Below are 18,891 nucleotides of genomic sequence, written 5' to 3'. Positions count from 1 at the left end.
TCCAAAAGGTAGCACTGGAGGAGCTGCAGCCTTTGCAAGTGTCCAACAGGTTCGAGATTCTTATAGCTTGTTGGATAAGAGCAGGGACTGCAGGGAGGATGAGCAAACTGACCATAGCACCATGGTATAGGGGGCCATTCAAGTGGAGAGAGTAAGAAGGCATGTAGTAGTAGGGGACAGTATACTTAGGAGGATAGGCACTGTTCTCTGTTGCTGAGAATTTGAGCCCCAAAGGCTGTGTTGCCTGCCTGGTGCCAGGGCTATGGACATCTAAGGGCTGGAGAGGAACTTGGAGTGGAAGGGGAAGGATCCACTTGATGTGGTTCATGTGGGTACCAGCAACTTAGGTAGGACTAAGAAAGACATTCCGATGAGGGAGTATGAACAGCTAGGTACTAGATTAAAAAGCAGAGCCACAAAGCTACCAGAACCATGAACATATTGGCATAGGGTAAATAAGACCAAAGAGTTGAACGTGTGGCTCAAAGGCCGGTGTGGGAGAAATAGGTTTCGATTCACAGGTCACTGGCACCAGTATTGAGGAAAGAGGGAGCTGTTTGGGCGGTCTTCACTTGAATAGCACTACGATCGTATAACTAGGACTGTAGAGGATTTAAATTAAATGGGTGGGCAAGGGTTCACAAGAGGGGCAATTTAGAAAATTAACAACAAAGGACAAAGCAATAGTGTAGGGTAATGGTACAGGGAATGATAAACAGAGTGTGACAGGAAGGTACATAGTGTACAAACATAAGGGTGCACCAACAAATAAGGTCAGAGTAGAGAAAAATGGCAAAAAGGCAAAATTAAAGGTTCTTTATTTGAATGCACACAGCACTTGCAACAAGATGGATGAATTGATAGTGCCAGAAATAAATGGAAATGATATGATTTCCATTACAGAGACATGGTTGCAAAGTGACCAAGGCTTGCAACTGAATATTCAAGGGTATCTGACATTTCAGAAAGATAGAAAGGAAAAGGAGGTGGGATAGCTTTGTTAATAAAGAACAAGTACAGTAGTGAGAAATGACCTTGGTTCAGAAGATCAAGAAGTTGAATTAAGTTTGGTAGAAGTGGAAAAAAAAGTAAAGGGAAGAAGTCACTGGTGGTAGTTTATAGGCCTCCTAACAATATCCTTGCAATTACCTTTATTTAAATTTAAGACACTAGTTTCAGACCCACCAACAGCAAAGGATGACTTAAAAAAAATAGAGGGACAAACTGAAGCATGAGAGAGAACTAGAAAGAAATATAAAAACAGACAGCAAGAGCTTCTACAAGTGTATATAAAAAAGGAAGAGAGTAGCTATGGTGAGTGTTGGTCCCTTAGAGGATGAGACTGGGGAATTAATAATGGGAAACAAGGAAATGCTTTCGGTCTCCCTCCTTTCTTGAACAGAGGTGTTACATTTGTAATTTTCCATTCCACATGGACCTTTTCAGACTCTAGGAGATTTTGGAAGATTACAACCAATGCATCCACTATGTCAGCAGTCACTTCTTTTAAGACCCTTGGATGCAGGTCAGGGTCAAGGGAACTTATCAGCCTTTAGTTCTATTAGTTTTCCTAGCACTTTTTCTCCCTAGTGATAGCGATTGTTTTAAGTTCCTCTTTTCCTTTTTACCCCATGATTTTCTCCTATTATTATCGGAATGCTTTTTGTTTCTTCTGCTGTGAAGACAGATACAAAATACAGAAAGCAGAAAACATCTGTCCTAAGGAATCCGCAGGACATTTAGAAAATCACAATAAAATCTGGCACAGTCAACATGGTTTTATGAAAGGGAAATTGTATTTGACTAATTTATCAGTTCTTTTGAGGATGTAACAAGCAGGTTGGATGAAAGGGAACTGGTAAATGTAGTGTATTTTGATTTCCAAAAGACCCTCAATAAGGTGTCATATAAATGGTTACTGGACAAGATAAGAACTCATGGTATTAGCATGGATAGAGGATTGACAAATGAACAGGAAACAGTCGGGATAAATGCCATGATTGTCAGGTTTGCAAACTGCAACCAATGGAGTGCCACAGGGATCAGTGCTGGGGCCTCAACTATTTACCACCTCTATTGACATTGAAAGGATCAAATGTTTTGTAGCCAAATTTGCTGACGATCAAATAGGAAAATAAGGAAATCAAGTGAGGAGGACTCAGAGTCTGCAAAGGGATATAGATAGGCCAAATGAGTGGGCAAAAAATTGGCAGATGGAGTATAATGTAGGAAAATGTGAGGTTGTCCACTTTGGAAAGAATAGAAAAGCAGGAGATAGACTGCAGAATTCTGTGGGATAGAGGGATCTGCATATCTTCATACATGAATCACAAAATGTTAGCATGCAAGTACAGGAAATAATTAGGAAGGCAAATGGAATATTATCCTTTATTGCAAGGGAAATGGGGTATAAAATAGAGAAGCCTTGCTACAGCTTTACAGGACATTAGTGAGAAGGTACCTAGAGCACTGCAGTTTCAGTCTCCTTACTATGTTATGATAATTGTTGATTGTGGTAGTGGATTCCAATATTAGATACTATACAGTACTCCGTACTAGATATGGAGGTCACCTGACCTGGGAGTTGATGGTCAGATAGTACATGTTGGGACCTATAGATAGAAATCAATTACTGCAGATATGTGTTTATGTTAGGAAAATGTGTTAAAAATAAAGTTAGCTCAGCTACAATGTTGACAGCCTGTGTGCATCATTGAAACAAAAAACAAGACAGAGTGGGCTTGAGGGACCAAATAGCCCAATCTTCCTATTTCTTATGTTCTTATCCTTTACTCAGACAAGGCACAGCATTAACACTTATGTGAAATAAACTAACCTAAATGTAGGTAGGAGTGATCCTTCCTATGTTTTATTCAGAGGTGAGTCTATATGTAAATGTTCTGTGTAAGGGCAGCCCTCTGTGATATTAAGTAGTTACCCTGTTTGGGTAATTATTAGCGTGAGATAAACTTCATAAGATTTTGACCTGTCATATAATGTCTTAGAGATCAGTTTAACAGGTAAAACTTCAGATGGTATTAGGCCATGATGTAGGACTTTATAGAATTTTAATCAATTGCAAAAGTATCACAGTTCGTGATATACGAACTCGAAGGATAAAATACTGGGTTTGGAGGTGACTGGTGAAATAGTTAATAGTGGGCGAACCGGTGGTCATGTTGTGTTAGAAACTTTTCCTCATACTTTATCTGAACCACAGCTCACTACTATTCCTTCTTTCTGATTAAATGTCAGCTGCTGTTGATGCTGTTCCCCTATCATATGATCTGGAGAACGAAATATCCGAGGATTGGATGGCGACTGTGAAATTGCACTATGCAATGAAATATAACTACCAGAAGTCGGAACTGCATCTCACCATTATTAAAGGTTCAACATTGGTTCAATACTATTAACAGCACAGTATAAAGGAGGTTGTTGCCAAAGTAATAATTACATGGTACTGGAGGGGCTGAGTGTTTTGCTATTACCTACCATAATGAAGCAATTATGTGTAGTAATGTGACCAGTAATATGAATGCTGTTGATGATATTGCTATATTGCCTGTTAGTAAATCCCAGACACAATTTTACACACAGTCCAATTAATTGTCCCCACAGTGACACGTATATAATCAGTTGGGATAAAGAATATTTTTAAAGTTTCATTTTCTTTCCTCTTCTTTAGGTTGCCGTCCATCAACATGAGTGCACAATCCAGCATTGTCTGTCTAGCCTCTGCCCATCTCGCCTCCCCATTCCTGCTATGACTGAGATGGGGAACTTGCCATTCAGAAATTCACAGTGCCAATATTGTCATGGCACCGTATGTGTGGATCTGTCACTCTTACAGCCTTCTTCAATTTCAATCATTGCTCGCAAACTCTATCTAACAGCAATAATGATCTGAGGCATGCCCATATCAAGAACATTTTGGACTAATGTCTGCTTTAGGGAACAGCTTCCCATTGTTCCAGAACTGTCACAGATGTGGTGGAGTCTCCAATCACTCCAGTCACCTTGGTGTACGTGATTTACCATTTGTAAATAACAGTGCTATGATAGGCTACTTCAGCACTGTGATTTCCTGCTCCCCCACCCACTGTGGTTCACAGAATAGTCATTGTAACTCCTTCTACATTTCCATTTTCTTCCATTCCTTAGTATCCTTGTGCCAGCTGCTTGTGAAAGGATAGACCAGTGAACTGACCCAACATCTCCACCAGTGTTACTCTGAGTCAGGCATAAGAGATGTATATGGGTATCCCAGCATTCTCTCTCCCTTTGATTTCCTTCAGCATTCTGAGGAAAAGAAATTAGGATGGATGTACTTTGTATTTTCTATAGCACCTTTCTCATCGGCAGGGTGTCCCAATGTGCCTGAAAGACAATAAATGACTTTTGAACGGTTGTTTTGTTGTCAAACATGATTGTCAATTTGTGTGCAGCAAGGTCCCATAAAAGCAATCAGGTAAGATCATAGAAACGCAAACAGAGCTAGGCCATTTGGGTATTCAAGTCTGTGCTGGTGTTTGGGCATTCAGGTCTGGGCTGGTGGTTTACTTCATATATGTCACCTCATCTAATCGTATGTCCTTTCTCACTCCTCATTTACCTTCGTCTTTTCAGATACCTCTTTTACAAACTCTGTTCCAACAACATTGTGTGGTAGAGAATTGTACTTCCTAATCACCCTCTTTGTAAATAAACCCCCCATTATTCCACCGATCAGTGAAAACTGTCTATTAACACTTACCCTTTATAATCCTTCAAAACTTGAAAGGCACCTATCATGTCACCCTTAACATTCACAGCTCCAACCTCCTGAGGCTGATTCATATTCTACCACAGCAAGGTGGTTGCAATGAATTATCTTTGGTGAAGGATATTAAAGTCTTGAATTAGTGGCCTAGAACCTCACTAAGGCTGCATGTGAGGATTCCAACACACATTTTGCATTGCAAACACTATTCTGAATTTTGGTTTTCTTTGCCACGTCTCTTGTTCCTTCAACACAGGCTGTCATTTGTAACTTTAAATCTGGCTTCTTTATTTAGTATATTGGTAAATACTGGTAAAATGGAGAAATTTGAAAAAGCTGAGACCCCAAAAACCTTCCACCATGCTAGTGACTATTATAGCACCTGGTTTCACTTCGTGTAAAGCCATTCTCAGTGGTGATGACACCCCACGGTATGTGTCTTCATTCATTAAATATGGTACAAAGTAATATTGCTGCCACCAGTTCAGATTCTAAATTCATCTCTAGTCCCTTAACTTTCTCTCATTGTTCTCCAGCCCAGTATGCAGATACGGTGGAAAATATGAACTACTGCGACATCTATGTGGTAGGCACCTTGGTCACAAAACTGGGGAAGACCGAAGCTGAGACCTCCAACCAAACTAAGACCTTATACCCAGTTTGGCAGGAGACTGTGGTATTGCCAATCTCAGAGGAACATGTGGAGGAGGGGACTTTAACACTGGCTGTCTACAGCTGTGATAAGTATTCCAGACAAAACTGTTTGGGGGAAGGACAACTCAACTTATCTGATGTATTTGTGGATGTAAGAACCAATTCTTGGATCAATCTGAAGGCCCCTAAAAAGGTATCTTTTTCTTCCTTCTCCTCAGTTCAGCTTGCTCACTGAGATTGCAATGCGTGCCATTATGAGGCCCTGGGACAACATAGATCTACATAAGTGGATGCTGCAAGGCAGCTCAGCTTCTGAATCATTAATGGGACTAGTCAGGCAAAGCAGAAGTATTTGTAGGTTGTGGAAATGTATCTTGATTTTATGAAGATTTTTTTTTAAAGAGAAAATGAAAGCCATTGAATTGCCTAGTACTGTAATGCTAAATGTTATAAAAGGATATGCTGTCTCTACATTTACCAGTGTTTCCTTAGCCATCTCTTGTCTTTCTTTATAAAAACAAGGACAGACAGAAAAAAAGCCTCTGGTCCATTCAGCCCACTATAAACAGCTGTCACACTGTGTGTCACTGTACACGTGGGCCCTGATTAATGTCACACTGTGCTTACCTTTTTTACTAGGTGATCTCTATTCCAACCAGAAACAGGTTCAGCTCTCACTTGCAACAGTTCAATGAGGCAGTGTTCAACGCACAAACCAATACACTGGTGGGGGGAAAAAAACTTGAAGCCTAAGGTGTGTTTCCGTTGACCAGATATTATGGTCTCTCCATGTTATGCTCCAATTCCAGCCTAGAAGACAGGCTGCAAAGCTGCTCTGAGACCTTCACCTTTTTGCAACACATTTGTAGCGAATCCTTCATTGGTCCCCAGCCGCCTTCCTGTAGGAGGTGAGTGAGTGCAGTGCACGGAGTTGATTATTCCATCCCACCTCCCCAACTTTTTCAGAGAAGTCTGTCTTGCCGTTGTCACAGTCTCGAGCAGCAGCATGACTTTGAATAAGGAATTCACACCCTCAACAACTTGTTAAAGGGCGTTCAGGAATCATATGGGTTTTAGGTATTCAGCTGTAGACAATAAATCTACTTTTATGACCCTTGATTATATTTTTGCCTAGTGCATAAAATTACCCTTTCAAATTCTGTTTAAAAATAATGGGGGTATAAAATCTTGCCCTGGGCATATGGGACCTGTAAACATGTTTTTCTCTCTTTCTCTAAATAGGACTGATGAAAATCCAATTAGCTTGCGTTCAATTGCATGTGATTCTGAAGTGTTTATAGGTCTGAGATAAAACCGGAATCTGTGTGAGAAGCTCTGTTCCGTTTTCAAATTATAGGGCAGTTCAATGCTCAGAAATTCAATTGAAGAGTGACTAAGTGTAGCTCCATTGAGCTGCCTAATCTATATTTAACACATTTCATTGGAATTACAATGTGATTTTTGTCCTAATGTACCTAGGTAAAATTGATTTGACAAGAGGAGAATTTGCTCTGGGGAGCAGCTAGACCTGATGTTTAAGATTTTTTCGAATTGTCACCAGTGATTTGTTTTCTAGGACTCTGTAACATCGCCTGGTGAGATTTTGCTTTCCATCAACTACCTCCCGGCTGCCAACCGTTTGATTATTGTTGTTATGAAGGCACGACACTTAAACTTAGATAAGCTGAAAGATCTGATAGGTAAAAGACAGTCAATGCATATAGATATGCATGTGTATACTCGTTTTAAAAAAGCATTCTTATGCCGTATTTCAAGAATTAGCCCATTTATTCTTTGTGTAAAGCTCCATGCATCATGTCATGACCTGTCCTCTGATTGCGCTAATGATGAATAGTCTGATACCAATTATCCTGATGGTTGTTCTAGTGGTGTGCTCAGTACTGTCTCTTCAGATGTGGCCTCTGCCCGTGGTCTCTTCAGGTGCTTCCTGCTCAGATGCAAACTTAAATCAGACAGTTATCATAACACCTTGTGCCATCACACTGGCCTCAATGCCTATCCTTCAACTGTTCCAGAATATGTGCATTCCACCCATGCCCAGTGTTTTTCTATATTTGCAATAAAAGTTGTTGCTGCTTTATAATTTCTGATGTTTTACAATCTGCCATCAGCATTGGTTGGCCTATGGGAGTCAAACTTGTAGTGAAGCAGAGCAGGTGGAAGAATCTTGCCTCCGTTAAAGTGGAGTGTGCCATCCCTACATCTGACAGAAGATACCCTGGTATCTTTTGGCAGATCAGACTGGAAGGCAATTTTAAAGATCAGACCTGAAAATACCCAGTCACAAAATTCATGCCAATGCTGCTAGGCGGTGGCTCCATTATCAATGTATTTGCAAAATGATAGCTGCTGCTGCTGCATTATTAATCCTTGGTGCATTTGACCATTTCTCATTTTGTGTTCAATTTGTTTCTAACTTGTCAACAGGGCCCTGTTATAAAAGAGCCCTTACTCTCCAATAACAAATTAAATAAATTGGTGCAGGGAAGCTCAAAACATTCCCGCCCAGCAACAGCATAAATCAAATTAAGTACATGCAAAAATTCAATTTGGGCAGAATATACAAGAATTAAAATGCGTGCCTTCAGTATGTAGTGTATTGTAGTGTCGACCACACTCTTGATTCTAGTTATAGGTTTTAGGTCTGCCCCATGACTTGAGTGCACCATCTAGGCTAAATACTCCATTGCAGTACTATTAGAAGACTTGTCCTTCATAAGAGATGCCCTTTATATGAGATATTTATATCTACCAGTTCAGGTGGATGTTAAAAGTCGTAGGGTTGGCATTTAGAAGAATGAGATCGAATAGGTCAAAGGGTCTTTAATACCTGAACTTATGAGTGATGTGTGTTTACCCAAGAGAGGGGTAATAGTAATAAAAAAGCAAAGTACTGAAGATGCTGGAAATCTGATATAAAAACAGAAAATGCTGGAAATACTCAGTAGGTCTAGTAGCATCTCTGGAGAGAGAAACAATTAATTTTTGCTATCTAGGTGGCTCGCTCAAGTAGGAAATTTTCTGACTTGGCACACTCATCTCAATATAAAGAGCCCTTGTCACATGCAATTTTTGCACTGGTGTGGGTGGCCATCTGTCTCTCTTCTTACAATTCCCAAGTAGCTTTATTATGAATGTTTGGCTGAGCTCCAAGACTCACTAATGGATTAGCCCAGCAGGGGTTCTGTTACAACAGGTAGAAATTGAGTGTTTGCTTTGATTGGCATTGTTATGAGGTTATAATAAGATATCCTTTCTTTGTTCTGTTTTGTCAATGTCTATATGTTGATTTGGATATGATTGAGGTCTGAAGCAAGGGAAAGCTTCTGTCATTGATACTATGGCTCTGTCTGATTGGCACTTCTATACATAGTGCATACAGGATGAGGGTGCATGGAAGGACCATGAAAGGCATGGCAGGGGCATGGTTAAGACCTTTTTAAACATACCTTTTAAAAGATTCCTGAATTCAGACTATGGCTCATGACTTCTCAGAGGGGCTGTGAACCACAAGTCATCTAGAAGCTGGCCTACCTCCATGAAATTTCCAGTGGGGTATGAGATGCCAACCCCAAAAAAGAGCCGGCCAGATTGGGAGTGCAGGTTATGGGCTCGCTAACTGCACCCACACAAATATTGCTGGCACTGGAAATGGGAGCATGAATTCTGCCAATTTTTAAACGCCTGCAGATTCAGCCTGACTCTGCGAAAATCTAGGCCAGTATGTAGCAGGTCTGTGACCTATCACCAGATTTCATCAGTCCTATCATGGACCTGAAATGTTAACTCTGTTTCTCTCTCAGATCTATTAAGTATTTCCAGCATTTTTTTGTCTATATATGAGGGGAGACAGTTTTGGGAATTGGCACATCATTTTTACTTCCTGCTCCTGATGTCACGTTCATTGTTAGATGTGGTATACCCACATTCAGAGTAAGGGTACATCAGCTCTGTTCCATTGACACACTTTAGACCAATTTAGAAGACTGCTTCTGTGATGCTTTGGTCCCTGTGACCTCTGTGAGATTACCACTGCACTTTAAGTTACATTACTTTGTGCACTAGGGATTGGGTTGGTGGTGCCACATACTCGCTTCATTAAGGATTCATTCAGCCAGTAGAGGGAGGTGACTTTTAACCCACGAAATAAAGGCATGCCTATCTGCAGCTCCTTTAATGATTTCAGGAGGTCTCAATTGTAATGTAGGAAACACATCAGTCAATTTGTGTACAGCAAGATCTTACAAACATCAACTTAATAATGACAAGATAATCTGTTTCGTTGTTGTTGGTTGAGGGATAAATATTGGCCAGGACCAAATGAGTTTCCCAGGTTACGTCATTGGCATTCACTTTTTAGACAATATTCAGAAAATAACCTGTCAAATGACAACATGTTTTGATTCTTAAAAGCACCATTGTAAAGGGAATATCATGACAAAGGTCCAACTTCAAGTTACTCTTGCGTTAGCTTAAGGGCAGTAATATATAGTTAGAGAGTTTGTTACCCAGCCTCTGCTCTAGTCATTTGTGATTTATTTCTTACAGATATATCAGTCAAGCTCACCCTATTGCACCAGTCCTTGAAGCTGAAGAAAAAACATACTAGGCATGTGAAGCACAAGATAAATCCAGTCTGGAATGAGATGATAATGTTCGAGGTGCCCTATGAGCTGCTGTCTAAATCCTGCCTTGAGCTGGAGATGTTGAACAAGGACTGGACGGGGCAAAACCACTTACTTGGCAAATGTAGCCTGGGTCTGAATTCCAACAATTTAGAGTTAAGTCACTGGCAGGAAATGCTAAACAAGCCCAGGAAACAGATTGCAATGTGGCATAAACTGCATGCATAATCCCCTTCCTGCTCCACCTCATTTACTGGCAAATACCTAGCTCCCTTTTCCTGAACTATTGGCCTAGAAATTCAATAGTGCTGGGCCCACTTTTCAAGCAACAAGTGAGCTCATTACACACTGAAAATGCACTGCCTTATTAGTAAATGCATGAACAAAGAGGCACATGGAGCCCATGTTTGAAACATGTTTTTTTTAGATCCTTTGATTATGCAATTTGGGGCCTATTGACCGCCTCGTTTTAAGATTGGGATTCCCTGAACTCAAGAAAATATGCCCTACATGCAGGCTAACTAACTGTTCTTAAAGGGACCACTGAAGGCTGCCACCATAAAGGTAATTTTGTTGATAAATGCTTATCTGAATGTGGCGCCAGAATGTACAGGAGTGATTGTCCTACTACAGTCCACTATAGTGAGATGACCATTGCCAGTCACTGCTTAAACCCCCTCCTGATTGCCTCTGTCTCTCTCAATTTGCCTCCTTCTGATTGCTACTTTCCTCTGTCCCTACCTACTTCCTCACCCTCACTTCCCCATGTCTCTTCAAACATACCTGAGGACCACTGCCTGTAATGTGCTGGGTCGCAACTAAATTTCTTTTCTCTGGTGAGCTGACCATGAATGCCCAACAGGTTTCTGCAGCTGACTGTTCCCAAGTATAAGAGGCCCATTATCAGGTGGCTATGGGCTTACCCATTCCAGTGCACAGATCAGTTCCTGCACCCAATTTGCAATACCATCTAATTTCAAAGTCCTATTTTATGGTAAAAATGTAATGTTATAATTTGATTCAGGTGACAATTCATTACTGCATCAGTTGAAGGGTCTCACACATACTTGTCCAATTTTGTTTTTAGTTTCAACTGAAAACTATTTAAAACTTAGCCTTGGTAACCTGTCATGTGACCACATCTAAAATTTCAGCAGAAAAGCTTATTATAAAAATGAATACATTGTAAAATGCACCATTGATATATATGGAATCTGTTTGTAGGCTTTGGTGAAGCAGATTGTTACAGGCCTAGTGACTCAGTCAATTAGTAGTCCAATCCATGTGCAATGTGGTGTTAAAACAAACTGGGCTTTCCTGGCTGCAGTTCCTGATGTGCTGAATTCCTGATCAACAAAATCATCCAAGCAAAATGTTCCTTTGACAAGTGGTTGTAGCCTTATCAGAATGTATCTGTACTGTAAAAATATAGTACAGTATGTGCTGACATGCTTCATTTCATATCATTGTGCTTTGGTCACATGAGTACCAGAAATGTTCAACTATTATTATTCAAAGTTTACTTCCAAAATTTAAGTTCTGTTCTTGCCAATTTTTATTAGAGGGAAGCAAGACAATACTAATGGAAAGAAATTCTTAACGTTTTTGTTACAACTTCAATATTGGGTGTTATGTTAACCTTCAACTCTTCAAAATAATTGAACTCAGGAGCACAGTAACCTTTCATGCTTCAGATTATTAGGACACAGTCATGTTCATATGCTCTGAAATCATATCCATTTGATCACCATGCTCTTTGGACTGACATATATATTGGATATCTGCCATGGAGTTCCCAGTTAACATTATTATGTCGCTGAGTGACATTGAGCAGTGCATTACACAACATATCTGTATTGACTGACCAAGGGGGCGTTTATTAACGGAATAGCACATTACTTAGGGAAACCTACATGGACTGAACATTGTGTTACATAGGAACCAGCGTGTTACATTGTGGCCGCTGCATGGTGCAGTGGCAAGCAACATTCCTTCATTATTCATTCTCTTTGAATATTCTGATCAGCATCAAGTTTTATCCACGGCAAGCCTGTTGCATTTTCCGCTCTCTGGACTAAGAGCTGTGGGGCAGCGAAGATGTCCATGTTCAGAAATCATTAAAAGCCAGTACATAGTCACAAAAATTAACTAAAAAGCCTAATCAAATGTAGGCCTTTATCTCAAGAATGCATGAATTCAAAAGTGAGGAAAGCTTGGTCAGACCCTCTTGGGAGCGCTGCATTCAGTTTTGAACATCAAACCTTATGAAGGATATGCTGGCCTTAGAATGTGTTCACCAGAATGATACAATGGCTTAAAGAATTCAATTATAAAATCGCATAAACATAGCTGTGTTTGTAGAAAGTTGACAGATTATCTAACTGAGGTATTTAAATGATGTAGGGATTTGATAGGTTAGATACAAAGAAATTATTTCCTCCAGGAGGGGAATTTACGACAAAACACCATAATTTGAATTGGAGCAAGACCGATTAGGAGTGAAGTGAGGAAGCATTTCTTCCACACAAAGGATACTGGAATTCTGGAAATCATACCTCCAAAATGCTGTGGATGCTGGGTCAATTAAAATTTTGAAGACAGAGATTGAAGAGTATTAAGGGGTATGCAACAAAGATGGGTAAATAGAGTTCAGGTACAGATCAACCATGATCTAATTGAATGGTGAAACAGGCTGGAAGAGCAGAATGAGCTACTCTAGTTCTTAAGTACCTGATGGTGTTTCTTCCATTATCCATCTGACGCTCTGAACCATCTATATCATATGAATCACATTATAGGAAGGATGTGAACACATTGGAGAGAGTACAGAAGAGGTTTACAAGAATGGTTCCAGGGATGAGAAACTTCAGCTATGAGGATAGATTGGAGGAGTTGGGACTGTTCTCCTTGGACAGAAGGCGGCTAAGAGAAGATTTGATAGAGATGTTCAAAATCATGAAGGGGTTGGACAGAGTAGATAGGGAGAAACTGTACCCACTCATAAAAGGATCAAGAATGAGAGGGCACAGATTTAAAGTGATTTGCAAAAGAAACACATGTGACATGAGAAAGCTTTTTCGCATAACGAGTGGGTCAGGTCTGGAATGCATTGCCTGAAAGTGTGGTGGAGGCAGGTTCAATCGAGGCATTCAGGAGGGCATTAGGTGATTATTTGAATAGAAGCAATGTGCAGGAGCATGAGAAAAAGGCGGGGCAATGGCACTAGGTCATAATGCTCATTTGGAGAGCTGGTGCAGACACGATGGGCTAAATGGCCTCCTTCTGTGCAACTAAAATTCTGTGATTCAGTGATCTTTTTAAGCTTTTTCAATTAGACCACTTTTGCTTCTTGATAATCTGGTCATGTTCAATAATCATTAAGAAGGTTAATCTCCTGTTCCTTCTAACAACTGCCCTATTGCTCTTAATGTTGGTATTTTCTAAAGTTATGGATCTGAGATTCAAAATTAACAGTAGTTTTAGCAACAGTTTTTTTATTCATTCACAGGATGCGGGTGTCGCTGGCTGGGTCAGCATTTATTGCCCATCCCTAGTTGCTCTTGAGAAGGTGATGGTGAGCTGCCTTCTTGAACTGCTGCAGTCCATGTGGTGTAGGTGTACACACATTGCTGTTAGGAAGGGAGTTCTTGGGTTTTGACCCAACAACAGTGAAGGAACGGCGATATATTTCCAAGTCAGGATGGTGAGTGACTTGGAGGGGAACTTCCAGGTGGTGGTGTTCCCATCTATCTGCTGCCCTTGTCCTTCTAGGTGGCAGTGGTCGTGGGTTTGGAAGGTGCTGTCTAAGGAGCCTTGGTGAATTCCTGCAGTGCATCTTGCAGATGGTACACACTGTTGCTACTGTGCATCGGTGGTGGAGGGAGTGAATGTTTGTGGATGTGGTGCCAATCAAGCAGATTGCTTTGTCCTGGATGGTGTCCAGCTTCTTGAGTGTTGTAGGAGCTGCACTCATCCAGGCAAGTGGGGAGTATTCCATCACACTCCTGACTTATGCCTTGTAGATGGTGGACAGGCTTTGGGGAGTCAGGAGGTGAGTTGCTCTTCATATGATTCCTAGCCTCTGACTTGCTCTTGTAGCCACAGTATTTATATGGTTAGTCCAGTTCAGAATATAATCAATTGTAAACCCCCAGGCTGTTGATATTGGGGGATTCAGTGATGGTAATGCCATTGAACATCAAGGGGTGTCGATTGGATTCTCTCTTGTTGGAGATGGTGATTGCCTGACACTTGTGTGGTGCGAATGTTACTTGCCACTTGTCAGCCCAAGCTTGGATATTGTATTTGGACATGGGCTGCTTCAGTATCTGAGTTGTCACGAATGCTGCTGAACATTGTGCAATCATCAGCAAACATCCCCACTTCTGACCTTATGACAGAAGGAAGGTCATTGATGAAGCAGCTGAAGATGATTGGGCCTAGGACACAAATTACTATTTGTGCAAAAGAAATTTCCAAACCCCTATCACCTTTTGTGTAAAGAAGTGTTTCCCAGTTTCACTCCTGAAAGATCTGGCTCTAATTTTTAGACTATGCCCCCTAATTAATGAATTAATTATCATTGTCACAAAATCTTCAAAGGTTTAAAGAGGATCTGGTTCAGTGCAGTTCTAAACAATTCCCAGTCATCTGGCCTCTCATTAAAAATACGTTGATGCTCACTTAATTCCCTCTGAAGTCGCCCTGTGCTGTAGTTGATGGCTCACCTTTGACAGTCTTTCCATTAGTCACCAACTCCATGCTCACTATATCATCCAACGACCAGAATGATTAACGCAAAAAAATGGACCTTGGTCTTTTCTCATACAGAAATTTCTGTGTTCTTATGTGGCTAGGATTTATATTCCCTCAATTCTTTGCTCTTTGTCATCCCTTCAAACACCCCAATATCCAAATTCCTTGCTTTTAAATTCTATAATGTTATTTTCCTGTAATGAAAGATCTCTGCCAATGATTTGTACCATGTTGCAGTGCTTTGATGAAATCCAGCTTGTAGCAGTGGTTTCTTTTATCAGCATTGGTAGTCAGCTGTTGCTTCTCTGTCATGCAATACCTACCAGTAAGAGTGTAGCCAAGTTTATGTTCTCCAGTTTGGATACCTGGTGACCGTAAACAAAGCTGACATGTATTTATGCCAACAAGCAAGTTAATATCTGAGCCAATGTTCTTGGATGAAACTTTAACTCAGAAGTTGGCAATAAATGATGTTATCCTTTCCAAACAGGAACAAAACAGTTCAGCAGGCTAAAGAGTAGTTTAAAAACTACAAGAAGTCAGTATAGCCAGTCATCAGCATCCCCTTTCAAGAAGGAACAGGGCATTAGCCTGCAATGTTTGTTGTGACTAAACTATTTTGTTCTTGGTTTCTTTTTTTGAAGTGTTGCTTTATTAAAATTTTAAAATGTAGCAATTTAAAAACAAGAATGTTAGCTACTGAGATGAAAGATCTACCGTAATCCTTTGAAGGGAAAGCAGGAGGTGAAATTAGTTTTTGGTAGTAACACTAACATGTTCATTGTGATTTAGCGTGTCTTTTTTACACTGCACTCAACTTCCTTTTCCACTGACTTCAAGCAAAACACAATGCAAACATTTTGGTTCCAGTGGCACATTCAATACGGTAACCAATCATGATAATTTAACTAAGGGGTGGTGTGAAGAGGGAGGTCAATGTGGATGGGTTCTCTGGAAGGTAGGGAACATGTGTGTTCACCTGGACATCCTGGAATGTGAAAAGTTTAAGCTGGAAGGTGATTGTGGGGAGGTCAAAGGTTATGCCGTTGGGGTCTATTGTTATGGGGGAAAGGACATGGGTGACTGGGGGAAGGGAAATGGAGGAGCTCATCAGAAATATGACTGCAACCATCACTGTGATATCGAAAGTGGACGGACACAGGTGCTGCATGGGAGTGTGATCAGTGCGTGGGCGGAGATTTAGGTCAGCTTAGATGGATAACTGAAAGAGAACCCCAGCAGGCAGCATTGAAAATGCTCTGGACGTAGAGATGAGTATGATGGATGAAGGTTCCACATGTGGGCGAGTGCTTGCACGAGGCTCTGAATGGCCCAGCCACAGACACATTTCTCCCTCCAGAATCACCCGTGGTCTGGCTGCATGCAGCTGAACTGCTAGTGTTGTAGGGAATTGGATGATGGGCAGTCTCACCAAGTTTATATAATGACACTGAAACACAACAGTAGACGTTATTTAGTGAGAGTGAATATGTTTGCAGCTAATACAGTGACAGCATTCATCCGTGAAAGCACTTGAGATTAAAATTTCTTGATGTTACATTGCCTACCACTTCTAGGTGCTGCCCTGACATCTGCAACAGGGGTGGAGGCAGCCTGTGGAGTTATTTGCACTGTTGCCTTTGCAACATCATTGAACTCCATCATGGAAGTCATGGGTGAGTTCATGCAGTGGCAGCATAAGGGGTATGGGGCAACTTGATGTCCCTTCCCCTCAAGGAGTCAAGCCGGGGTTATAGGGCACCCAAAGGGAGGAGGAGTGGCAGCTAGACAGTTGGGCCATCCACTCAGGACTCTCACAGGTTTAAGAGGCAGCTTGACAAATACATGAATAGGATTGGAATAGAGGGATACGGACCCTGGAAGTGCAAAATGTTTTAGTTTGACAGGCAATATGATCGGCACAGGCTTGGAGGGCCGAAGGGCCTGTTCCTGTCCTGTACTTTTCTTTGTACTTTGTTCTTTGATAGATTGGAGAAGCTGGGACTATTCTCCTTGAAAAAGAGAATGTTGATGAGATTTGATAGAGGAATGAAAGTTCATGAGGGGTCTGGACAGAGCAGGTAGGGAGAAACTATTCCCATTGGTGGAAGGATAGATAACCAGAGGGCACAGGTTCAAGAATTTTTAGATTTAATATTTAAAAAGAAGCAATGGCAACTTGAGGAAAAACTGTTTTTAAGCAGTGAGTGGTTAGAATCTGGAACACACTGCCCAAGAGTGTGATGGAGACAGATTCAATCATGGCTTTCAAAAGGAATTACATAAGCACCTGAAGGGAAAAAGTTGCAGGGCTATGGGGAAAAGTTGGGGTGGTGGGATTGGCTGGTTTGCTCTTGCAGAGAGCTTGCACAGACACAATGGGCTGAATGGCCTCCTTCTATGCTACAACCATTCTATGATCTTGAGGTCAGAAAATAGATTTTCAAGAGATGTTATTTGGCTAATTTGTCTGCTTAACTCCATCATGAGCCTGTTCCAGAGTGCTGGTTTTTACAGCTTGCTGCTGTAATTAATTATATTTATGAATCTTCAGTCGTTTGGTTTGCTACATATAGTGTTTGGTATGGTTGATATAATTGTCTTCTGAAGTGCTGTAGTGAATTTTTGTTTGCTATCTAGTGACAATAAAAAAAATTCTTTATCCATCCAAGGTGTACTAATGCCAGTTTATGTTAGACATGAGATAATGCTTTGACTCATAGGGAGTGAAATGGAACCAGACTGTCTGCTTTGGGTGTGAGAAAAAAAGAATGTACCTGAACTGTGATAATTTGTCAATCGTCAGTGCCCCTTTATTTAAGGCAAGGAGAATGGGGTTGGAATTCCCTCCCGGAAGGGAATAAAGCCATTGATATACCTTTGTCTAGTTTATTTTTTGAATAAATTACTCTGATTTCCATGAGCTATGATGAGCCTCCTGTGGGCGAAACTATAGATGGCTAATCACAGCACAAAATTGCCCATAACCCGGCACCAGGTTAGCAAGTCTCACTGGAGAGACCAGCAGGAAAGTTAGTGAGGTGAAAGGAGATGTCCTATTGTGGTAGCATGAAGTACTCTTTTAGCTTCTCAATGGCCTAAAGAGTGAAGGCCATACTGACCAAAAAGCCCACCTTCAACTCACCATTGTCCCAAGTTGTCTAACCTCAGGTAGGACAGCAGTTGGAGTGTGACAATTGGTTTAAAATCTCTTTATTAGGCAGAAGAAAAATAAGCCAGGATTATCCAAAAGCTTTACATTTTACCTTTGCTTTAGCTGACTTGTAAGTGTTTGATGGTAACAAAAGAGGGAAAATATTGTCATCATCCTCAGCTCAACTTGATGAGTACAAAAAATATATAAACAATGAAAAAATGACAGTTTTAGAAATCTGGATCATGTCATTACATTACATATTCACTGCAGACTAATGTCACACCTAAAACAAAGTTGCAAAAAGGAACAGGAATAGCAGTGGTCAGCCAGGAATATTCGTCAATCACAGACAATTTTATTCCATCAATGTTCAGCTAGTGTACAACCACAAGTAAAGGATCATACAGGTTCTTTGGGAGCCACCATGATACTACAGCAGACCAACATTCCTGTCCTGTTGATGCCTGGAAACACCCTTGATAGTTGCAAGCTGGGGATAAGGAATCCGACTTCTAACCCATGACAAACCCCATGAGCACTTCAGTGACAGACAGGCTTAGCATCAAGAAATTATAAGTCTGCTGGAGACATTTTTCAGGTGCCTGGACATGCCTGAGAATTGTCCTTCAGTTCATGTCAGTGAGGATGTCGGGGATAATTGTGTGCTGTGTTTTGTACAATGTAGGACAACAGAGAAGACTAGAGTACAGGAGGTATAAGCCACTCAGCAGTGCTGATCTGATGAGGATTCCATTGGAGAAGACAGTGAGGAGCACCCAACATCACCCTCACATTGCCTTTTGAAATGTCAGGGATTCCCTAATAGCTCAAAGATTCACTTAGTCATTCATACTGGGCCCAAGTTACTATCACATCCCTGAGCACTTCCACTTCATTCACCATCACTATTCCCAATG

The 18,891-nt window shown here is 40.9% G+C and overlaps 1 protein-coding gene across 4 annotated transcripts in view; it reads left to right on the top strand.

Annotated features, from left to right (window-relative positions):
• Positions 1-18,891, top strand: part of syt13 (synaptotagmin XIII) — a 61,321-nt gene that overhangs the window by 8,597 nt on the left and 33,833 nt on the right. For 3 of the 4 annotated variants that reach the window (XM_041197034.1, XM_041197032.1, XM_041197031.1), the window contains 4 exons: positions 3,256-3,390; positions 5,299-5,609; positions 6,993-7,116; positions 9,986-11,741. In XM_041197034.1, the coding sequence (XP_041052968.1) occupies positions 3,256-3,390; positions 5,299-5,609; positions 6,993-7,116; positions 9,986-10,290 (875 nt within the window). In that variant the 3' untranslated portion in view covers positions 10,291-11,741. Of the gene's footprint in view, positions 1-3,255; positions 3,391-5,298; positions 5,610-6,992; positions 7,117-9,985; positions 11,742-18,891 lie in introns of those variants that run through there. The other variant, XM_041197033.1, reaches the window with a different exon arrangement.

This window comes from Carcharodon carcharias, chromosome 10 (genome assembly GCF_017639515.1).
Source record: "Carcharodon carcharias isolate sCarCar2 chromosome 10, sCarCar2.pri, whole genome shotgun sequence".
Classification (NCBI taxonomy): domain Eukaryota; kingdom Metazoa; phylum Chordata; class Chondrichthyes; order Lamniformes; family Lamnidae; genus Carcharodon; species Carcharodon carcharias.
Note: the sequence above shows the minus strand (reverse complement) of the source record. Positions and strands in the feature narration are given on the sequence as shown.